The sequence below is a fragment of the Castanea sativa genome, chromosome 5, assembly GCF_040712315.1.
Source record: "Castanea sativa cultivar Marrone di Chiusa Pesio chromosome 5, ASM4071231v1".
In the NCBI taxonomy this organism is placed as follows: Eukaryota; Viridiplantae; Streptophyta; class Magnoliopsida; order Fagales; family Fagaceae; genus Castanea; species Castanea sativa.
The window spans coordinates 31,355,305-31,380,728 of record NC_134017.1 but is presented as its reverse complement, the minus strand read 5'-3'; the positions used below and the strand labels follow the sequence as shown (position 1 = coordinate 31,380,728).

Here is a 25,424-nt window from a genome sequence, read left to right as displayed (position 1 = left end):
GTCCATAAAATGCCTCTTCTTTTTTCTTTTTTTCTGTTTTTTTCTTTTTTTTTGTATATAATATGAAATACATTCAGATTTTGATCTCTTCAGAATAAAAGAGTAATAATACAGGTTTTAAAGATAAGCAGAAATAACTTGCATCAAATAATTGGATAGTATCAATAGTATAATATTATTAATGATTGCACGAAAATGAACATTACATTCTCAAGCATTATCCATAACACAAACAGGTAGCTTTTGAGGATGAGGACCTTGAGCATGACTTTCATGTTTAAAAGAAAATGGAGAAATAACATGTTAAAAGATAGGAAAAAAAAAAGGGGGGGAGGGGGGCGGGGGTGCATTTCAGGTGTGCAGTCTGAATGGTCCTGCAAACAGAGAACTAATAACGAACTTAATCAAAAAGAGTGAAATACTTTCAAGTCGTAATGAATAAGCAATTAGGTAGACATATTTCAAGTTCACCTACTTTCATGACTGTGGTTTCCAGCATAAAATCAAGCTGACCAAATGATATCGACTAGCTCTGCTTTGCTAGCATCCATTCAACGAAATTGTCCAGGATCAAGGGCCAAGCAAGTTCAGGATCATAATTACTAAAGTCCGGAAAACTTATCTGCATTGAATTGTGTCAATGCTACCTCAGAATTTATAATATAAATTCAAAAACAAGGCGTCAGTGAATACACAAATCTGAGCAAGGAAATTAGTAGCTTAAGACATGACAAGGGAGACCTACAAAATAGATACTTTTTCAACTCATTTAATTTATTGTTCTCCTTTTCTTGTCTTACCAAAATATTCATGATTTCTAATAACACAAATTGATCACTTCACTTAAGAAATTGCACAAATTTTGTGAGAACTTATGGTTAGCCACAGCCAAAAGCAACATCTCTATTAAACCTTAGGCCACACAGGCACATGAATGGCAAGACTTAAATACAAGAGTAATGCTAAAGGCATAAAAAATGGCACAACTTGTGCCACAACTCGCCTTGTGCCACAACTCGCCCACGTGGCGAGTTGGGAGTGGTAGAGGTGTGATGGTGGATCCATGTGGGGACACTCTATCACTCACAACTCACCACGTGGGCGAGTTGTGGCACAAGTCGTGCCATTTTGTGTGTCTCTAGAATTACTCTAAATACAATTATCCTAAATAGGCTCAATCTGAATGAGCTTTGAGCACATCTAAAACACAATTAAAATTAAAACCAGAAGTAGCCAAATGAAGAGAAGAAATCTCTAATACATTTAAACTGACTACAACTAAGGCTTATATAAGCTTTGCAAGTACTTTTGACCGCTTAAGGCACTTGAACCTGTCAGCTGCACTACTGCTAAGAAAAAGTGAAGAAAAAAAAAAAGCATATGCATCTAGTGGATCTTGAATACATATAATATGTTTGTCATAATCTTTCTTATCAAAAAAAAAAAAAAAAAAGGTTTGCCATAATAGTATGAGGCTGTGAATTATTTATTTCAAATCCATTTAAAGAGGGAATTTGCTGGCAGCAACTTCAGCGCAAATAATTCAATTGACTAGTGCATAAGATTCATATTTTACTTTCACCATGAAACTGAGAGGTAATTATAAAGTAGAACTTCAAACTAGGGATTAGAAAACAAGCATGGCTATTTTTTTCCCCTTTTAGTAACTCAGTAGTAAAGTGTGCGTGTGAGTGCACATGCAAATGCAGTATAAACAAGATAGATGAATACTTTTACGATGACACAGATATCATGTTTGACATGCTAGAAGTATATAGAAAAGAAATAAACAGAGAAACACAAACCAGCAACCAAACTATAAGAGTACCTCATTGCAAAACCGGTAGAAGCCCATCCACTGATCATTGTTTATGACCTTGTAATCATTCTGAGTCTGAATTTGGAAACAAGCATATAAGGAATTATTTATTTGATTATTATTTTACTTTTTTTTTATTTGGATTTTATTTTGGGGGGGGGGGGGTGGAAGAGGTCATGAGGGATCAAGAATTACAAAAGATAAGCATCATAATAAATAGGTAGTTTGCTTTCTAGTCTAACCCTATCAGTCCAATCAGTTTGTGAACCACATCATACTAGCTACGAGATCTCTACTAGTCTGTTTGGATTGAGGGGGAGTAGAGTAAAGTAGAGTAGGCCCAAAATTAGCATATTTTCATCCAACTCTACTCTACTCCCCTCCATTCCCTCTCCCTCTCCCCTCAATCCAAACAGGCCCTACAGTCCCCACATAAAAGAAAAATAGGAAGTGATCAAATCCATTCTATTTTCTCACAGAATATGGCAAGAGTTCATTAGTACAACAATGCCAAGCAGTGTTATCAGTAAGATGACAAACTTAAGTGGTCTTGTAAACCATACATCAGCTCAAGTTGATGTGAAACCTTCCCTCACAGGTATATATGAATGTGCAGCTCTATCAACTGTAGTTAAAAACGGCATACTTGAAAAATGTTTTAAAAAAAGAAAGTTAAGAAAAAAAGAAGATAGAGTAATCCACTTACCTTTAAATACTCAACAAAAAAGTCAACCTGCTCCCGGAATTGGGAACCTAAAACGAGATCCAACAATTCGCATATGCTCTCTATATCTATGCTTTTTTGTTTCTCCTCTGACAGAATAAATAAGAGAGAGTTGCAAAGTAGAACAAATATGAACTTAAAATCAGCGGAAAAAATGAACAAGCATTAAAATTCAAGAATGCAAACCAATTATACCTGTCAAACAATACCGGAATGCATAGGAATAGAAATCCACAAAGTTCGTTGGCCTCTTGACCTTCTCAAGATATATTTGAAATTAGAGATATTAGCAGCACACACTCTTCATTCGATTTCCAGTAAGAACCATATGCAAGTTACAAACATATTTAATTGCCAACAAGTGTTTAGAAAGGTGGCCAATTCAATTATTTTACCTCTTTCTCTAGCTCCGGGAGTGCCTTCTTTAATTTGTTTACAGTGTCAGCCCTGAGTGCTTTAAGGCCTCTTCGCCACTCTTCCTACAAAAAAGTAATGTATCAGAACATATGTATGAACTAAGCATAGAGAGAGAGAGAGAGAGAGAGAGAAATATAACTATTAGTAATTAAATAATATGAGTGTTGGGCCATTAAGAAACATGTTCATAAAACAGTATAATGTTAAGATGGATAAGTGAAAATAAAAGAAAAGATAGGATTCAAACGTGAGTGCCCCCACCACCTATATTATCCTACCCTTGTCAATTTTCACAGCCACCACCTTCATACCCACCAGCCTGCCCACCTTTTGCTCCTTCACATTTTTTCCCTCCTCCATAACAGCAACCTTTTTTCTCTCCATGTACTATTCTTTTTCCACAATCTTATTACTGGCCATATCAATTTGGACAGTATGTACCACACCCTTCGCCGGTCAACCCCACTAAACCTTTGGCCAATAAGAACCTAAAACCCCCTGTTACACAGCCACCAACAAAAAATATCCTCCCACCCTCTTTTCCACAACATAGACCTCTTCCTAACCCAGGGTTGACAAATGGAAATTCAGCTTCTTTTCGTATTGATTCGAAGGCCTTTTCCTTGGCTTTTGATGGGGGTCAAATGGATTCTTATTTCATTTATGAGCTGGGGTAAGTTCCATGAATCTATCCGAGTGGGAAGGTCGGGGTTGGATTGGATCATTGCATGCTTGGCAGAATTATGCAGGTGGGACTTCAGTAAGCAAACATCTTTTCTAACAGTTCCGCAAGAATTACAAGATTTTGGAGATTGCTAGTAGATCGAATAAGGGTGGTAATTTTGCGGAGAGTTTTTAGTATCACAATGGAGCAAAACGAGGCTGTGTGCGTGTTCCAGAAGGTGATAATAAAGACAGTTGAGCTCTTTTGAAAAGAAATTGTGTGAATTTTTTTTGGGAAAAACTGAGTCTATGCCGGGGAAAGAGGTGGTGGTGGTGGATTTGAAAAATCCACCGGCAATCAAAGATCACAAGTTTGGAAAAAATTGAATGACTGCATGAAATCAGGGAGTGATTTACTCTCAGGGAAGCAGTTTCCTAATCTTACTAGTAATTTTAAACAGAAGAAGAGATTAGGGGGATTTGATTTTAATAAAAAGTCAAATATTTCTACTCAGTTAAGAGTTGGTTGGCCTGTACATGAAACTAAATGGAGTTGGACCCAAGCCAATTTTGCTTTTAAAAATAACAGTGGATTTAGAAGGAGCAGGTAGAAGGTCTGTTTGTTGGGCTGATAAAACCCAGCCCATTAGTGATGGGTCTATCTCCTTGGAAACAAACCATGAGTTTGGGCCTCCTGCTGCCCACCAAGCCCAGCCCATTATTTCTAATACAGCCTTGGGCACCTCACGTGTTGGGGATGTTGTTCCAAAAGTGTGTCAAAGCTCCTGGGAGGTGGGTGAAGTATCAGGCAACCTTGGGTCAGAATCAAAGAAACTAGTACAGCCTCTGAGCTCCGGCGCCAAGGTGGGTCTTGTCTCCAACATGGGTTAGTATCCCAATGGACACATCGACGTGGGTGAAGGGTCACGCAACCATGGTTCTAAATCGAAGATATCAGCATAGCTTCTGAGCTCCAGTCCCAAGGTGGGTCTTGTTTCGAAAGTGGGTTCATACCCCAAAGGACACATCGGGTACCTACTCGCTCCATCGGTGGTGAGCTTCCGACCTCGTTTTCAGCTGATGAATTTGCCGATTCACTTCTGCAACAACTTGGTGAGCCTAAATCGATTTTCTCCTCTTTCTAGAATGGTTTCCGATGACAAGGTTTTAATGTTAGAGTGGGATGAGTCTTTGTTGACAATTAAGGGTGACGAGGAGCAAAAGTCTTTGGTTTGCAAACCTTTGGCTTAGTGGGATCCCAATGGAGTTCTAGTTCTAGCTATGGAGGAGGGTGATTTTGTTGAGGTTAATTCGGGGGGACGATATGGAGCCTTCAAAGTGGGTGAGAATGATGATCAAAAGATTTGGCAAGTATGTGGGCTTTCCTTATTTCATCTTTGTGAGAATCTGTGTATTTCTTTTTTTCAAAAGCTTGAGAGAACCTGGGAAGAACAGGTTGATGTTGCAAACAAATGTCAGGTGAGCAATTCTAGCCAAAAAGGTATGAGAGAATTAAGATATTTGATTTCCACAATTAATTATGATGGTTAATCAAGAAGAAATACTCGAGGATGTTTAAAATCCATTGGAACGGATCATTGTCCATGAATTTGAAACTTTTATCTTGGAATGTGCGGGGATTGAACAATCACCAGAAGAGGGTAATTGTGAAGAATTTGCTTCCAGAGTGGAATTTAGATGTAGTTTGTCTCTAGGAGACAAAATTGGATAGTAAAGGAGATTCTTGAGGCACTAAAGGAGGCTGAGGGAGATAAGGTGCCTGGGCCTGATGGGTTTACTACGGCTTTCTTCCAAAAATGCTGGTGTAGTGGAAAGGGATGTTATGGCTTTCTTTGCAAATTTTCATAGACATGGCATCTTTGAGAAATCTCTTAATGCCAAATTTCATTATTTGATCCCTAAAAAGATCAATGTTGTCTATATAAAAGACTTTCGCCCTATTAGTACTGTGGGCAGCTTGTATAAACCTGGCAAAGGTTTTAGCACATAGGCTACAAGGTGTTTTGAATAAGCTCGTTTTTACTCTCAAAATTCTTTTGTTGAGGGAGACAGATCCTTGACTCAGTCCTTATTGCAAATGAGTGTTTGAATAGTAAAATTATGAGTGAAATTCCTGGTGCGATTGTCAAGCTAGATATTGAGAAGGCTTATGATCATGTCAATTAGAATGCTTTGGTCTACCTTATGGAGAGGATGGGTTTGGGGGAGAGGTGGTGAAGATGGATGAAGGCTTGCATTTCAAAAGTTAGGTTCTCAGTTCTTGTTAATGGTTCTCCAGCAGGTTTTTTTAGCAATTCCCGAAGTCTCCGTCAAGGGGATCCTTTATCTCCACTCTTATTCCTCTTGGTGATGGAGGTTCTTAGCAAGTTGCTGAAGAAGATGGAAGTGGGCGGTTTCTTGAGCAGATTCCAAGCGGGCTCCCATGTGCAAGGGGGATTGAAAATCTCCCATCATCATTTGCTGATAACACTACCTTATTTTGTGATGCTTCAAGGGAACAATCATTATATGTAAGAATGGTGTTGATTTTCTTTGAAGCTATCATTGGTAAGAGTGAGATTGTGCCAATAGGTGAGGTAGGTAATTTACATGCACTAGCTCGTGTGTTATGTTGTAAGGTGGGAAGTCTACCTATGAATTACTTGGGTATGCCTCTTGGGGTACATTACAAGGATCCCTCGATATAGAATTCAATTCTCGAAAAAGTGGAGAGACTTTCTAGGTGGAAATATTTATATTTGTCTAAGGGTGGCAGACTTACTTTGTTAAAGAGTACTCTTTCGAGCCTTCCTACTTATTTTTTATCATTGTTCACTATTCCTCAAGCTTTAGCAGCCATATTGGAAAAGATACAAAGGAATTTCCTTTGGAAGACTATTAATGAAGTATTTAAATATTCTTTAGTCATGAGGGATAAAGTTTGTTTACCGATGGAGAAAGGTGGTTTGGGGATAAGGAGGCTGGGGTTGTTTAATCAAGCTTGCTTGGTAAGTGGCTATGGCGCTTTGGGAAAGAAGTTCACAGATTATGGCGTCAGGTTATTGCAAACAAATATGGAGTGGATAGTGGGGGCTGGTGTTCTAGGGAAGTTCTTGGGACTCATGGCCATGTAACGTGGAAGAATATCAGAGCAAGAGCTGAGAGTTTATTTAGACAAATGGAGTATGCTGTGGGTGAAGGCCATTGTATTCATTTTTGGTACGACCCTTGGAGTGAGCCTATCCCTCTAAAGGATCTCGATCAAGATTTTTTTGCTTGTGCTGTTTCCAAAGAAGCTTGGATTTTTGATTTTGTTGTTTCTAATTTAGATGGGGTAATAGAAGCTGGAATTTACATTTCCGTCGAGCTTTTCACGAAAGGGAGGTAGAAAGAGCATGTTCTGTGTTTAAGCATCTTTACTCCAATATGCCAAGGGGCGACGAAGATGATATTTGACTTGGAAGTTGAATCATTTTGGTGTCTTTGATATTCGCTCTTATTATAATTTGTTAGTTGTTCCAGATGGCTCTCCTTCTATCTCTTTCCCCCGGAAGGGTATTTGGAGTATAAAGGTACCTAAAAGGGTGCTTTCTTTTTATGGACAGCAGCTAGGAGTAGAATTCTTACCACTGATAATCTGGTTCTTAGACGTTTACCACTGGTTGGGATCCAGTGGGTGGTGCTGAAGACAATAGCCTCCCTTCTTTTTGGCTAGACCATCTTCTACTACATTGTAAGTTTGCTTATGTCTTGTGGAGTGAAGTTTTTTTTTTTTTTTTAATTTAATTTAATTTTTTATATATATTTGGGATCCAGTGGGTGATGCAGAAGATAGTAGCTTCCCTTCTTTTTGACTGGTGGAATTGGCCGGGGAAGCATTCCTCTAATATTTGGAATATGGTTCCAGCTTGTTTGAAGTGGTTAATTTGGCGGGAGAGTAATAATCGTACTTTTAAAGATATCGTGAGATTAGTAGATCTTTTGAAGCCTATACTAGTTGGGATTGAAGTGGGATAGAATTTGGGGTTTTACACATCGTATTTCCATTTCTAAATTTCTTCCTTTTGTTCATTTCGTGTCTCTTCTTGAGGCACTTGCATTCCTTTTAAGTACAAAGTGTTCACCATCGTGAACATGATGTCCTTTTTATGAAATAAATCTTTGATTACCTATTAAAAAAAAAATTTTAAAAAAGGATTCAAATTTGAAATGAAAAAAAATTGCTGAAAGATAAAGTTTACCCTCATTAATGTAAAGATGAGTTGCTTGAGAAGATTTCTCATGTGCAGAGAAGAGCAATTAAAACACTAGGGAGGAATAGTGAGTTGATTCAAGTCAAGGGAATAGGAAAAAAAAAAAATAGAGAAAGACCTAAAATAACATTAAAACAAAAATATCAAGTATGCCATGCTAGTAACCGAACCCAAAATGTTGGGACTAAGGCTTGGTTGTTGTTCTAATTATGCAATATGGTATCTAGACTTTAAAAGTACAACAAACATGAAGAATGTAAGGAAGAGGAGTAAGAGGAATAGTGAAATACAATTCCTTATGAGGATCAGAATTAACAAGACAGGCTAAAGAACTTAAGATTTGATTACTCGTAACATGGAAACTTCTAATGTGTAATTTCTTTTGACGGTTTAAAGCTTTTTAGGGGAAAATCTTTTTTTTCCCCACCAAACTAGCAGATGACCTATGGGTGCCTGTAATTTCTTTGCTTCAAGAAATAGGGCTGCTGCCAGAAGCAAGATAGGACCTAGCAGAATTGCAAAATCCAACAACTAGGTGAAGGAAACAACAACGTCATAATGGTGGTGATGATAGTGTTGGGTGCCACAGCGGTGGTTGTGGTCATGATGGTGGTGACCACAGTAGTGGGCTGGTAGCTGTGCCAATGGCAATGGCAATGATGACATTGTAGACACTGCTAGAGAGGGGGGTGTGTACAGGTCGGTTTGGGTTAGTTTAGAATGATTTTTCAACCCAAACCAACCTCATTGGGTTGATAAACTACCAAAACAAATCAATCCACACTCCACAGTTCCTAAATTAACTGATCCAATCCAACCCACAACTGACCAGTATAGATTGATTTGGGTTGGTCAATATGGGCTTACTTTGTCAGGTCCATTGGGCATTTATCTCCAATAAGGGTCTCAAAACTACCAAAGGCCCACATTTTTATTTCAATATGTATATTTCGAGAGTAACTTCCTAAGCAATCAACAAAAGCCATAAGAAAATTTTTTTTTTTTTTTTTTTTTTCAATTGAAAAGGTTTTGGTGAGAATGTTGGTTGTAGGTGAGAAAATTATCAGGTGAGGTTGTGTATATATGGACCAACCCACCAACCCCAAAAAGAACAATCCATTGCCTTCTTATTGGATTGGGATTGGTTGGGTTGTATGCACACTCTTACTGGCAGTTGTGGCAAGTGGTCCAACACTCTAGATAATCACAAATTTAAAGGATTTATTTGGACATTCCAGTTCCTATGAATTACTCCAAAAATACAAATTTTTGTAGGACTGTAAACGGGTCAGTCGGACTTGGGTTGAGGGTCAACCCGTGACTCGACCCGATCTCATCGGGCATTGGAGTATGTCACCTGCAGTTGACTGACAATCCTTGGGTCGCCGACGCCTTCAGGTTTATGGACAGGTTCAGTCGGACTGGCAGTTGGCTTTAAATCTACAACCACACACAAAAATGAAAAACCCCAAACACCGTACAACACAACATCAAATCACACCATAGCCACCTCACCATACCCAAAGGAACTCACACTCACATGCGAGATGAATTTGGTTTTTAGCTTTTGATTTCAAAGAGAACACCCAAGAGTCAGAGTCTCAGAGGTAATATTTGATAGGGATAGGACAGATAAGTTTGCATAGAAAAAGGGAACAAGAGAGATAAGGCTTAATATGTGTCAGCCATGCAGAGGCAAGAATTTTAAAAGCCAATCAAGTAGAGACACATTACACAGGTAAAAAGAGGTTATTTATCTCACAATAATCGGTCGGTTCGGTTATAACGGTTAGCCATTATAGCAACCGACATCAGAACCAAAAAATTGTCGGATTTAAATGTTTACATCTGTTGCCGACTGAAACTTATTCTCAGCTGACCCATATCTGATTGGGTCGAGTTGGTCCGGTCAATTTTGGTCAGGTCCGGGTTGGTTTGGACACCCCTACATTTCTAGAATCTGGATAGCCACACATTCAAAGGACGGATTTGGTCATCCAAGTTCATATTTCAAACTCCTTCAATAATTTTGAAATTGCCCATACATGTTCTCCCAGACTTAGGGATTGTGTTGAAGGAATTTAAAACTTCCACCTGGATACTATCCTAGTAGGAATAGAAAATAATTCTACTAACCTAGTAAGAAAAAGAATTAATTTCCTATACTAAGTGTGTTTGGAAAAAATTAAAAAGCCAGTTCGTTTTACTATTCAGCTTATTTTTGCTACTATTTATGGGTTTCACTGTACTATTTCAGCTAATTTTTACTTTTACTTACAATACTTTCAACAAAATTTTTTTAATTTCAGCAAAATAAGCAAATCCCAAACAGACCCCAAGTGTTTGTTTGGCAAAAATTAAAAAGCCAGCTTACTTACTATTCAGCTTATTTTTGCAACTATTCATAAACCCCACTGCATTTTTTGGTACTATTCATGGGTCCAACTGTACTATTTTATCTAAGTTTTACCTTTATCTACAGTACTTTCAGCAAAAAGTTTTCAATTTCAGCAAAATAAACGGATCTCAAACAGATCCTAAATAGGAAAAGAAAATAAATAATGACAAACAAAATATATACTAAACATTAATAGATTGGACCTTTATCTACAGTAGAATTGTTGAAAAAAATTATGGGGTTGTGTTAGGAATTGAAAGATGGTTTGATGAGTTATTTTATGGCTATTTGATAGAATATTAAAGGATGTGATTTGGGGTTGTATGGAGGGAGGAAAAGAGAGGAAATCGTGGTGTTTCGGGCATAAACAGTATCATTGAACAGTACCACAAGAGAGGGAAGTATAACAGAGAGGAGAAAAGGAAGAAGAGTGAAAAGGGAAAGGGAGGAAAAATGAATAAGGTCAACATGCCTTAATACTCAAAACACTCAATATTTTTATTAAACAACTCCATCTCCTTTATCTCCTTTGAATACATCAAGAAAGTATATATATATATATATATACACATATATGCACACACACTAGTAGTATTAGGACTCCTAATTTATCTAGTAGTAAATTAAAAACTTAATAAAAGACTAACTTGGAAAGAAAATAAAACCTAAGATAGTTAGGACGTCTTAGAAAATTGTAGAGTCAACTAAAGTACCAAAATACCCTTAATTCGCAAAAGTTGTAGAAATTATAGATTTTCCTAACTACAAAAAATTGACGATAATATAAAATAAAAACCCAAATAATAAAACTATATGTAGACATTGAAAACTACACAACTTTAACGTCAATTAGAATCCACATGTGGAACCCATAAAAAAGACTAACGTATATTTTTGGCCCTTAAAGTTTGGGGTTTTCATTTTTCCATTTACATTTCAAAATTTCATTTTGGCCTTCTATATATGATTTTGTTTTCATATTGGCCTTAACATCCATTTTCGTATGTAATCTGACCGTATATAATGTGCTAAAATTGTGTGGTTAAATGATTAAATTTACTATATCCCAATAGTTTAAACTTTTGAGACAATCGGTAATTTAACATGGTATATAAGCAACATGTTCTAAGTTCCATCCTTGTCTTCTCCACTTTACCTTCCATTTAAATTCCCACATGTTAGGCCTCACCTATTAAGAGGAATTTGGGCCCAAACGTGAGGAGTGTTAGAATTGTGTGGTTAAATTATTAAATTTATTATATCTCAATAACTTAAACTTTTGGGACAATCGGTAATTTAACAATTTATTTTTATAACTACAACAATGAAATTCCTACATTCCATAGCATTTTTAGAGATGATGGGCTCATTTGGTACGTGTGTTTAAACAACAGTTTTTCGTTTTTTTGGAAATACGTGTGGATGAAAAAATGTATGGAAATACGTATAATGTTATTTAAAAACTAAAAACATGTGTTTAGAATCATGTACCAAATGGGCCCGGTATTTCTTGAAATGGTTAAATATGAAGGGCATTTAGTGGTCAAATCACTAATGGAGATGGACAATAGGACCAATATGAAAATGAAATCAGACACAACGGGTAAAAATAAAAATTTGAAAAGAAAAGAGCCAAAATAAACACAGCCCCAAGCTTTAAGGGCCAAAAAGTGTACTTTAGTCCATAAAATTACTCTTGAATAGGCAAATATGTATAGTAATCACAAATCAATCTTCCATGAGTGCATAAACCATCAATTGAGCCATCTTTTTGAGTCCATAGATCTTCGTAATTGGAGGCCTGTATTTTGTGTTTGCACCATTATGTTAACAAATGTTATAAACTGTTAAAGTATTGGGATTGTGTTGATGTAATGGCCCAGGAGGCCCAGTTATGTTGTAAGCCCAAATTGGGCTAACCCTAGCTTGTAGTCTCTATATATACCATGTTAGGGTTTACTGTAATTGATGGCTTTGAGCATACAATAAAGATGTAGCCACTACGGCTTTATTCTGTCAATGTAGGCCATTGGCCGAACCACGTAATCCCTTGTGTTCTTCTCTCTTTCTTGCTTCTGCTTCTTATTATTTTATTCTCATCTTTAACATGGTATTAGAACCGATGGTTGTCGGTGGTTGTTTGCTTGTGCAACCTTCAGATAAATTTGTTGGTTGTTATTGGTGTGGTTATGGTGGTTGTTGGAAATTGTAGTTGTTGTTGGTTGTTGTTCTCGGCACTTCTTGGTGGCCATTCTATTATTTGGTTGTTTTCAGCTTGTTTAGGAGCCACCGGTGTTGGTTGTTGGTCAGAGTAGACAAGGAAATCCCTTGCCTGTTTGGTGGATTTTTGTTGTTTGGGTACAGGTTTTAGCTGTTCCTTATCCATGATAAGGATAACCTAACCCCTATAAAACTTCTGTTTGGTTTTGTTTGATATTGCAGAACTTCAGCCGGTTCATCTCGTTTTTTGGTCAATTCAGCTTCAATTTTGGCCAGTTCACTTTGTTTTCAGCCTCTTCAAGCAAGTTGGCAGTTGTGTGTTACAAGCTAGATCTACATGACTATATGCTTCAGCTTGAGGGGGAGTTTAAAGTATTGGGTTTATGTTGATGTAATGGCCCAAGAGGCCCAATTATGTTGTAAGCCCATATTAGGCTAACCCTAACTTCTAGTCTCTATATATACCCTGTTAGGGTTCACTGTAATTGTGACTATACAATAAAGATATAGCCACTAGGGCTTTATTATGTGGATGTAGGCCGTTGGCTGAACCACATAATCTCTGGTGTTCTTCTCCTTTCTTGCTTCCGCTTCTCAATATTATTTTATTCTCGTCTTCAACATAAACTATCACTTATCCCAAAATATTTGAGTAGGTAAAAATGTTGAAATTAATCACTTAACCATTATTCTAACACTTCATCTTATGTATTGGCCTAGACACGCCCTTAATAAGTGCGGCTAAACAAGTGTAATTTCAAAATTTTAAATGGAATGTACAGCGGAGATAAGGTTATAACTCCTCCAACTAGGAGTGGGGACCATGTGAGGTGGAAGTGGAAAAAGAATGGAGACTTCGATATCCATTCTTATTATAATATGCTAAGAGTTTACTCGTGTCATCTTCCCTTTGTAAGACATTTGGGGGGTTAAGGTATCTAGAAGAGTTTCCTTCTTTGTTTAGACTACAGTGTGGGGAAAGATACTCACTAGTGATAGTTTGAGGATAAGAGGTTTTACAATGTGGATTGGTGTTGTATGGGCTGATGTTGTGCGGAGAGTGGATCAATTATGGTGTTTTTTCTTTAGATCATTTGGAGTTTCTTAAGTTTTACCAAGGAGGGTGATAGATCTACTATTTGGGTGGAGGAACTGGTTGGGGAGCACTTGTTTGGCATTTGGAATTTGGCACCGTTGTGATTGATATGGAGCATTTGGAGGGAGCATTATAATTGCACATTTGAGGATGAGGAGAGTTCGGGGAATCAGCTTCTTGCCTCATTTAGGGGGTGTTTGGTAGAGTAGTTTGAAATGAAATTTTTGTAATTTTTTGAAATTTGTGTGGGTGAAAAAGTGCGTGAAAATGTGTGTAAAGTTGTTTAAAATGTAAAAAAATGTGAGTTTGAACTCACTCACCAAAAAATGTGTAAGGCCCTTATTTTCTCTTTTTTTGATTGGTCTTAGGCTTGGGACTCACATTTGGTGATTCCCTTCCGATGTTATAGATTTGCTTCTTCCTTATACATAGGTTTTTTAGTTGTTTCCCTCTTCTTTGTACTTCTTGGTTGCTTTGTGATCTTTTCGCATGAAATAGTCTTTTTTTTAATTAAATTTTTCTTACTTATCAAGAAAAAAAACTTAAAACAACTAGCTCTAATACCGTAATAACTACCACTTATCAAAATAGCTTAGGTTGATCAAAAATGAGGAATTTAATCACTTAATCATTATTCTAAATAGCATAATAGCTTGCAAATCCAGCATTGGATTTTGCTAAGCATGCCTACCTTCTATTTTTTATTCCTTTTTGATTGGTAAGTTACACATATGCCCAATGGGTCTTAAACCTATAAGGGTTTCAGTGGAATGCCTACCTGTACGGGGGCGTCAGTGTTAGTGTCAGTAATTTTTTATTAACATATATGCTTGAAATACACCATTGGCTCACCGACCACAATTTTTTGTTGTTGTACAGTTGTGGTGACGACAATGACAAGCAAATATCTGCAAATGTTGCCTAAATGCTAGCATGCATATATCGTATCTTCAAGCAAACAAGATAATAAATGAAACATGATAATGCAAAGAACACAATTCTTAACAAAAAAATAAGAATCCTTCATCACAAAATCAACCTTTAAAATCTGGTGTTAAATACTAGTAGACTTTACAATGGATTGTGAAATTTAATATATAAAAATCATATGGTAGCACAAGTGGGTGATAAAAGGATAAAAGAACTGGCTAAAACAGTCACTAAAAAAAAATTTAAAAAAAAAAAAAAAAAAGACAACAGAAACAGAACGAAATGCTGTGAATAAAATTTCCTTACCAGGCTAAAATATCCTTGCTTTTCGGCTTTCATTTTCCTGGTACGTGTAGTCATCAGTTTTAACAAAAGGGTGAAACCTAAAAAGTAAGATGTCCAATGATTCTAGGCTCCGCTTGTTTAACGTAAAAAAATTTCTTAGAAAATGTGTTTTAATGAAAAAATAATTTTAGGGAAAATGGATTGTTTAGTTCAAATCCTGAAAATTGAGTGTTTAGTTGCGCTGAAAGTCTCTATGTTAAAACTAACAGAAACCCCCAAAAAATATCAGTAGATAGTAATAGTTGAGGTGGAGAGAGGTGTCAACTGGAAAAGAGGGGGGGGGGGGGCGGCTAGTGGAGAGGGGGCACAGGAGTTGGAAGGGTGGTGTTGCAGCAGCACCAGGGGAGTTGGGGAGAAAGGTGATGGTGGAAGCACTGATATGGGAGAAGGTGGTGGTGGAATGAAGAAGGGTTAGGTAAAAGGTTGTGGTGGCCAGGCGGTCAAATGGGAGGAGAGGGGGAAAGCTGAGAAGGGGGTGGAGGAGGTATTGGTAGCAGGGCCAGTGGGAGGAGAGGAGGCATAGGCTTGGTCCAAGAAATGGCTCACACTTGCAAAAAAAGCATAACTGTTTCCCACTTCTTTGGTTATAATTTTCTGTTGGCCATAAAAGTTTTTCCTTTGATGACAATTTTGATTGCACCAAGAGCAGGAAAATTCAAAACACATTTCTAGAAAAAAAAATTTACGTTGAAACAAACGGAGATATAACTTACCAAGCAAGCATCAAGATCCTCACATCAGTATGATCTACTTCCATGTCTGAACAAAGAGCTTCAATTCCCTCTGGGCTGTTGAAAAAACAATTAGTATACTGAAGCTGTACTTGCATTTTCATACATGAAAGATAGCTTTTTACATAAAGCAAATAAACAAGGTGGAGTTTGATACAAAAGTTAGTTATCAACTTATCATTAAACTAGAAAGGATATGAATCAAATTTATTACCAAATCAGTGTTAATCATAATAAAAAGAATATCAAGGAGCATCACTTCTTTCTCTTTGGAAAAACATATTTACCATTTCTTGTCATAAGAATCTGGTTGGATCTAAAGGATCTAAAAGAAGAGGAAAAAATTTAGTAAAAATGTAAATATATTAGAAGACAAAAGATTAAGTAAATAGGATGAATATACTCCATCCTCTCAAGAATATTACCAAAAATGCGAAGAGCAATGAATCCAAGAAAGACTAATTATGTGTACTTCCCATAGTGTGTGGCTAGTCAAATAATGAACACATGAACTACACAACAAAGGAAGTATGGTATTCCTCTCCCAGCAAGATGTCACATGATAGTAAAAGGAATTAAACCCCAAATAACATCATTCTCATGACAACTAAAACTCCTTCTCCAGCTAGCAAATACTTTCATCACAGTATGAAACATTACCTAATGCATCCTAAATAAGGAACAGGCTAACGACCACAATTCTCCTGCCACAACACAGCACAGCACAATATAACAAGAGATGATCTTTCATCTCACAGCAATCCATACACATTCCACATCTGTCCACAACCATTTTTCCCCTTGTTTTCTCAAGTTGTCAATTGTAAAAACCTTGCCCAAAGCTGCTACTATTTTTTCCATGGTACCTTTGCAAACAAAATATTCTTCCATGGAAATTCAATCATTAAAGACCATTTAAAAGCCTCAAATAAAGCAATAACTAGCTTAAGTGATTAGGATTCAGTTCATTATTTCCACACAATACTTTCCTACACTCTTTTATGGTCCAAATCACTCCCAAGAATTTATAGTATAAAAGTATTGACACCTCACCATTTTTCAGGATAAGTAAAGAGAACACGTGTACCCAGAGTTATAAAATTTTTCATTATAGATGTCAAAATTGAGCTATCATGCCTTGTATATCACACAACCTCATACACTTAGCCATCCAAAGAAGATTTCTATATCCATAATTGATATATAAGCAGAGGCAATATGATGTAGGACAACCTGGGCTTCCCACCTAGATTAGTCCTATCGTAGACCTTAGGCTTCCCACCTAAGGTGTTTGGATTCACCCCCAAACAAACACAATGCAACTTTTGCAAATAATCTGAATAATAATAATCATAGTCTGTAAATACAAAAGAAATCATCTGGAGCTTTATATACAGCTTCCAGGAATCACAATGATAAGTATAAACTCTCCTAAACTAATCCTAAACGATTTCAAATACTAATCTGATAATCCTAAACAATCTCAAATACTAATCCGATAGTCCTAAACAAATAATAATGATAACAACTAATCCTAACCAAACTCAAATACTAATCCAAACTAAACAAATAACTACGTTACAATCTAAAATTATCCACTGAAAATCTAAAATGAAATATTGAAATAACTTTTGGTTATGCTCCTGCATTATACTCCCTTGGTTTAAGAAAACTCGACCTCGAGTTTAGTAATGATGAAGAATTAAGACTTTGGTGCTTAATACTTTCTTCAGATCAGAAGTCACCCTAGGAAGCACTGAGAGTAGAATAACCTTCAATTTCACAACACCATAGAACTCCTCTGGAAAAACAAAATCAATGTGTTGGATAGGCACAATTTTATCTTCTTCGACTTCACTGAGATGTAGATCTTCAAGCACTATAGAGGGTTGATCAGAAGCACATTCAACAACTTCAACTTTCACATCATGTGCGTCCTCAAGCTTGCTGAGTATTTTTTGAGTGGGTGCCATTATCTTTTCTAACTGGGCATTAATCCTAATAATTATTTGCTCCCCAAATTTCCACAAAGTAGGTGAAACATTCTGACTTTCCTTTCTTACACTAGCAAAAGGTGAATTGAGAAGATCCAAGGAAATGTCTTCACTTTCATCTATAACCAAATTCATAATTGTTTCCATGGCTGAGAGTACAGCAAGCGGATGGTTGGACCTAATTATCTTCAAGAAACTTTAAAACATCTCAACAACCAATGCATCACACTCAAGATCTAGCATCACCAAGCATAACTTGACCTTTGCAATGGTCACGAATTGAAACCACTTTCTTATAAGAGCGAGTAGACTCATGAGACATATTTTCAAATGCTGCCACAATCAACTGAAATATTTCCTTCATTTGCTCATCCTTATATGGGGCATCTGGTGCTGTTATCTTTGTAATCTCAATAATGCAAGATATAACTAAAACCTTCACATCCATTTTAGCATGTCTCAAACGCTTATTATTAATCAGTGCCCTCACTGAGGGTAAAAGTGCATCTCGCATTGATTTGGATGGTGTTTGCTCCACATATGCTAACAAATTTCCAACTTCATCAAGAAGAGTGAAGAGGTCATCAATGGAGGAAGGAGGGTTAAGGAGTCTATTCACAGCCTCCTTAAGCTACTTCTCAAGTTTTCTATCAAAGGAAGTCATATTTTAGCTCAAACTTAGGGGCACAAAACACAGAATTGGAAAATTCTTGGGACTTCTGCCTACTTTTGGACTTTACGTGACTTTTTTTTTCTTTAAAAGAATAATTGAAATGACTACACGTTAAACTTCTAAACACAAAAAAGTTAAAAAAAAATAAACACTTACAACAATAAAGACCGAAACTAAAGAAACTAAAAGGTTCAGAGTAACCTAAAGAGAAGGAATTTCAAGGAGCAGTCATGATGGCTTCACTAGAGTTGACAGTGAAGAGGCGGCATGGGCTCGCCGATGATGACTGTCAGCAGCACTCGAAGGTGGAGATCGGAGCTGGTCAGTTAGATCTCAGCGTTTCGTGAAGTGGCATGGCGATGTCAACAACAGTTGTTGGTGATGATTTTGGCGGCAAGTTGTGCGATGGTGTCATTCTGTTGGTGGGATCGGGGGCTTGGTGTTGCCTTTCAACTCTCTTGTTCCCAATCTGGTGGGTTGAAGTTGTGGATTTGATTTTTTTTTTTTTTTTTTTTTTGGGGTGGAATTTATGCTCTCTATTTTCGAGCAGAAACAACTTGATTGGTGGTAATTGCAAAGATCTCGTGAGGCATACTTGGAGTGTTGCCCATAGTGGGTTGTACCGGTGGTTGGGCTGTGGAGTTGATCAAAGTGGCTAGATGTTTTTCCTATTTGGCTTGAAAGGCTGGGTTCATAGTGATGCTGGATTGACAGTGTGTGAAAGAATGACAAATTTTGGGTTGCTGAAATTTTGATAGATCGAATTGAGCTCTAATACCAAGTTGATGTAGGACAACCTAGGCTTCCCACCTAGATTACTCCTACCATAGACCTTAGGCTTCCCAACTAAGGTGTTTGGATTCACCACCAAACAAACACAATGCAACTTTTGCAAATAATCTGAATAATAATAATCATAGTCTATAAATACAAAAGAAATCATCTAGAGCTTTATATGCAACTTCTAGGAATCACTATGATAAGGATAAACTCTCCTAAACAAATCCTAAACGATTTCAAATACTAATCTGAGAATCCTAAAAAATCTCAAATACTAATCCGATAATCCTAAACAAATGATGATGATAACAACTAATCCTAACCAAACTCAAATACCAATCCAAACTAAACAAATAACCACGTTACAATCTGAAATTATCCACTGAAAATCTAAAATGAAATATTGAAATAAATTTTGGTTATGCTCCTACATTACAATACAAGTTAGATGTAACAAAGAAATTGATTTAAAGAGGGATCAAAAAAGAGAGCTTACATTACATACTAAAAGAATGGCATACATGAGTGCAGTGGCGGAGCCAGGAATTTTTTCTAAGGGAGGGCCAAACTATCATAACTAAAAAAAATAAATTATTTCATAAATTAATTTAAGTCAACAAAGTAGTGCATACTAAAGTCATTTTTAATTGATTCCAAACTAATTTGTTTAACAATCATTTTTTCTTAATATACAATTAAAGAATCACTCAAAAACTCATCTTATTACAAAACTTCATTTTGAGAGACGTTTGATGGATTTCATACCATGGATTAAGCAAATTCCAATATTGATCTTTGCAATCTAGAACACATTCTAAAGAAGCAATATCTATTTGTCTAGGATATCATCTTCAAGTGTTTCTAGGGGATTTAACCTATAAAGTTGAACCAATAACTTCTAGATTATGACATTTCTTTCTCAAAAAACAATCATCAAATATGGATGGTTTGTCTATAAATTACTTACACTTTAAAATCTAATCATTAAATTTTATAAAATAGTTACGGCTATATAGCTTAGTTAATAAAAAAAATTGTATGAACATGAAATGTAGCTGCTATATATTATATAACATTATTTGTTTTTGAGAGTATATAATATAACATTCATTTTAAACTACACTAATTCCTAGAAATGTCTGTACCTTTAATTCAATATCAATGTTAGCATCCAACAATTATTCACTCACACGGTAATAGTATGTATATTACAAAGTAATAAACTAAAATTTGACAGCCAAACATACTCCATCCAAATAAAAATAATAAAAAAATAGATAGAAATTAACAGCCACACAAAAAGTTAAGGTTAGTGCAATACAATTGTACAACACATACTATCACAAAAGAAAAAGAGAGAGTCGTAACTAGTTTAGTGATAGTCTGTAGCAGTAAACGCTAAACAGGGCAAGTGTGACAGAGCAAGAGATAGAGAGAGTGAGAGATCTGTACCAGTTATGATGGTTGCCAGAGCCTGGAAGACCACAGACTCACCGCAGTCAGTTGACTGACAGTGCAAAGTAGCAGGTGCACAGATTTTGTTTTGGGTTTTTTTTTTTTGAACTATGGTGATTTGGGATATATTAAAGGGGAATTTAGGTTTTGTTAGTATTTGGATGGCCAGAGTGAATGGACCATTAGATGATAGGTTTAAATTAGAACCATTAACACCTTACCACTTATGATTTGTTGGGAAAATGCTGAGAAAATGTTGTGGACTTTAGCATTTTTTTTTTTTTTTGTGAACAATTTAGTTCTTTTGGTTTGCTGGACTGCTTAAAAATTTGAGCTGCTGCCTCTTATGATATAAATTTTACATTTTGAGAGGCAAAATTAGAAAATTTCAGGGGGGGGGGGGGGGGGGGCCGGAGGCAAATTTTTATCTAAGTTATAAATATTTTTACCTACTCTAGGGGAAAATTTAAAAAGCTAGGGGGGCAATGGCCCCCTCTAGCTCCGCTGCCACATGAGAGTATCATGCATTGATGTATAAATTTTTTTTTTTTTTGGTTTCCCACAGTGTTTCCTCAAAACTTTCAACCAAAGACTAATCATTGTTCACGACAGATGGGCCTATAGTGGGGTAAATCGCTGGTCCAAGAAGTTTTTTCAAAGTGCTAGTGTCCGAACTTGAATTGGGGAGCTCCTAGTCAAACCCAAGACAACCACTTTGAGACCGAGTGCCCAACCACTCGGCCAACCCCACTAGGTTTTATGTATAAAATATGCTACTAACTGAATAGGCTTTTTTTTTTTTTTTTGGGTGATAAATAACAAATTTTATTGTGAAGAAAAATGCATAACCAAGTGCACTGCACAAACTTTTTTCGTAGTAGAAGAATTTACGGGGTCCCAGGAAAGTATGTTGGTCTATCAAAAACCGTTAGAGGGTTTAAATTGATCCTTTCTAGAGAATAGGGAGTATACTATGGGTACATAAAAACCAGAGCCTCAAAGTACAAGGATTAATCAAATCTAAACGGGGTGGGGAGAAAAAAACAAAGCCTACTGTGCATCCACTCATACAAAGATTGAAAGAAAACTAATTGATCTGAAGAGGGATCAAAAAGGAGAGCTTGCATTACATACTAAAATAATTGCATACATGAGCACATCATGCATTGAAATATAAAATAATAATGCTGACTGAATAGTTTTTTTTTTTTTTTAATTTTATAAATAACAAATTTTATTAAGATGAAAAATGCATAACCAAGTACTCGGGGAGTATAATATGGGTACATCAAAACCAAAGCCTCAAAATACAATGACCAATCAAATATAAAAGGAATGAAAAAATAAAAAATTAAAAAAAGCATAATGCTAGTATCCACTTACAAAGATTAAAAGTACACTAATTTCAAGTCTATAATAAACTTCGAGCATTCCGTTACTACAAGAGATTCCAGATTAAGCAATGAGGGACAGTCTTCCAAACTTCTATGTTCTGATGTCGACCAAATCCACCTTGTCAGCAAATCAACATATCAACATATTTAGGACACTTTTCAGCATAACCCATTGAACTCCAAACAAGCCAAAAACCACCTCTCACAATTCTCTAGCTATAGGATAATGGAGCAGTAGATGATCAACAGTCTCCCCACTCCTTTTGCACATACAATGCAAATCAGTAACTAAGCTTGCTGAAAATAAGAAGCAATGAATTCTAAGTAGCCTATACAACCTCCTCTCTAAGTCATAGATGGGAAGTGATCCCCCACCACTTGCCAAAAATAAAAAGCAATCATTCTAGGGTTGTTCGACCATGTGTTGAGATGAAATCAAAAAATCCATGCATTGCTTGAGAAATATTCTCATCTCCCATTCAATCTGTAGGAAAAGGAACCACCGACCACATCAAAATCACTACCCACACACCAAGGTCTATCGTACCAATTTTTTTTTGGATAGGTGGGTCTATCCTACCAACTGACTTGAACATACTGCTCCTCCAACAGAAATCGTCTCTCCAAGTCTAAATTTGGACCATATACACCTGTGAAAACCCAAAAAAAAAAAAAAAATTGATCATTCACATTTTTGAATTTGTACAAAATAGAAAACCGCCCCAGCGCCTCGTCCACTTTCTCCACTATCCTCTCATCCCATAACAGAAAATTATCTTGACGCCCCCAAAAGAGCCTAAATACAACCAGGAAACATGGCCCCAAACTCTGCACCTATTGTTCAATCCTCTCAAATTTCTGGCTGTGATCTTGAGGTTTATGGAAGCAAGATCAACTCCCTCTCACTGTAGTTATGTTTTGTAGGTCTGGATTCATAATTAATGGTGCTAATTGCTAAATAAACTATTCAACGGCCTGCTAACCGTCGTTCCTGCCTTCATCATGTTCTTATGTTCACTGTCTTGACATGTCCTCTATTTCCTTTTCGAATCAATCACCATAATTCTGTAACATTCTTTCAAAACTCTCTTAAGAAGTACCCAAAAATTTCCCAAATCCTTTTTGGTTTCCTCCTTACCTACTCCAAGGTGTTTGACTTCCCCATTGGAGCACTGCCCAGTTCCTTTCCCCCTAAACTCACCTTTTCATCCAACATGTTTGACATGGCCATAAGCTCCACATACAATGAGTCATCGCCATCCCCTCCATACATAATTTCCACTCCTATTCCCATAAACTCCACCTCAGACCAAGATTCCAAAGTCAAAACATTAGATCCTCACCCATATCAGACATGTCACACCAATCTCACGATGTTTGGCCACCCCAATCCTGTATCGCCTTGCCCTGCTTGTCTGTACTATGCTGAGACAACACATCCTCACCGAAGGCAATAGTGGTCATTGTGTCCCTTGGTGGCAACTGAGGTAGCCTCAGCCAGAGAACCCATACACCGGAGTTGCCCACGACTGCCCTACCTTCCCAACGTAGTTATATATGATTTAATGTAGAATAGGATTACAATCCTCAACCAAAGAAGTACACAATTGACTTCAAAGCTAACTTATATTTCACACACACAATTTAAGGCACAATAGTCAAATAGAAAACGTAAAGATTAGCATAAGCATTTTGACATAGTAGACTTACTCAATCATAGCAGAAGACCCATTTGCATACGAATAGTATAAGGCGTCGATTCGTTCCAGCTCTTTCGTAGTGGCTTTACTCGACGCTGAATAATTGAGATTCATGCCATTATAATAAGCATCGTGAGCTAAGTAATTAATATTATTGAAAAACCAATAAATGACGATGCTAGAAGAAGCTTTTCTTTTTTCTTTTTCTTTTTTTTAATTTCCACAATACATATGCATAGTGCGTGTCAATCAACAACAGAGCAAAACCATAAGAGCTTAATTTTCCAATTCCAATCACAATAGTTCATCAATTGGAAATTTTTTTTTTTCCCAGAGAAAATTAATATTGATCACCAACACACATACAATTATACAACAAATAAATTCCCATCACAATAGGCAATAGCTCATAAACTGAAAAAGGAGTTTTCAAAAAATAGAAGAAAAGTAAACCCAAAAGAAAAAAGAGAAACATACCAGAGCGGAAGAGATCGGCGGGGGAAGAATTGAGGGAGGGAGTTGAATTTGGTTGACCCGTTTTCCTCGATGCAGAGCGACGCATCTTCAGGAATTCCAGTGAGAGAGAGAGAGAGAGAGAGAGAGAGAGAGGGAGCGATCGAAGAATTAAAGCTTCGTCGCTCGATATTATGCCCAAATCCTTTTACAGAGAGAGAGAAAAAAAAAGGGTTTGGTTATTGGGTTTTCTTTCTAATCTTTTCCTTTCTAGAGAGTTGGGAAATTGATGAGAGTCTGTTTGAGAGAGAGAGAGAGAGAGAGAGAGAGAGAGGGGTAGATCATGGATGACGTGGTTGGGTGGTTCCTTAGATTTGAGGCTAATAATTACAGTCAATTTATTCCTCAGTCAAAAGTTTTTTTTTTTTTTTTTTGAAAAAGGATCGTCATTCATTCAATCCTAAGAAAATCAAATCCTGATACACGCTTCCAAAACTAATGGGAGGGAGTCCTCCAACCAATACAAATCATAATATAAGTTTCTAACATGTTGAGCTAAAGCATGTGCTACCTTATTAACTCCTCTCCTAATCTTACTAGTTGTAGCCCACTGTAAACCGAACATCAAATGGCAAATATTATCCACCACATTGCCAAAAAAAGAATAGTTAGCCACATATGAAGAAATTGCCTTCATAACATTGGAATTATCTCCCTATATCACTAGTCAAGTAAAACCAGCATCCACAGCGAATTCAGTGGATCATCGACATGCAAGAAGTTCAGCTTCTTCACTTGTATCCAACTTCGGCCCAATAGCAGACATACCAGCTATGACCTCGCCCTTATCGTTCTTGATTATAGCACCTATACCAGATTTCTCTAGCCCTGAAAAAATTGCTGCATCAAAGTTTTACTTGTATTCCATAGACGAAGGCAGCTGCCAGACATCACCAATTAGTTGCTCCCTCGGACTGCTATCCACAGACGCTTATGCTTGTTTAAATTCCTCCAGAAACTCCTCTGCCCTCTTGTTAAGTCTGGTCAGATGCTTCAGCTGCCCTCCATACAAAACACAGTTACGCTGAGTCCATATCAGCCAACATTGAACCCCAAAATAGCTCCATCTCTTCAGTTGAAAGTCAGTCCACCAAGTGCTCCATCAGCTGCATGACATCACTGAAGCCAAAGACACCCTTTTGCAGTTTCAAAATGCTCCCTGACCACACATCTTGCACCACTGCACAACCCTATAAAAACGTAGATTGCTTACTCCACCTCCCTAGTACAGATGAGGCATTTGTCGTTAGTGATAATTTTCCTCTTCACCAAGTTACACTTTGTTGGTAAAATGTCATTACATGCCCCTACCCGAATAT

At 36.9% G+C, this 25,424-nt stretch overlaps 1 protein-coding gene across 2 annotated transcripts; it reads right to left on the bottom strand.

The window, feature by feature from the left end:
* Window positions 1-156: 156 nt before the first annotated feature.
* On the bottom strand, window positions 157-24,407 carry LOC142634393 (uncharacterized). Of its 2 annotated transcripts, none has more exons than XM_075808684.1 (10): window positions 24,070-24,407; window positions 23,603-23,687; window positions 15,579-15,653; window positions 14,827-14,863; window positions 2,939-3,022; window positions 2,739-2,799; window positions 2,526-2,632; window positions 1,829-1,894; window positions 476-622; window positions 157-399 (listed from the first exon to the last, which is right to left on the bottom strand). In XM_075808684.1, the coding sequence occupies exons 1-9, from the start codon at window positions 24,152-24,154 to the stop codon at window positions 527-529; spliced, it is 696 nt and encodes a 231-aa protein (XP_075664799.1). In that variant the 5' UTR covers window positions 24,155-24,407; the 3' UTR covers window positions 157-399; window positions 476-526. The 2 variants fall into 2 exon arrangements, with proteins under 2 accessions (XP_075664799.1, XP_075664798.1); XM_075808683.1 differs by having other exon boundaries at window positions 157-388.
* Window positions 24,408-25,424: the final 1,017 nt, after the last annotated feature.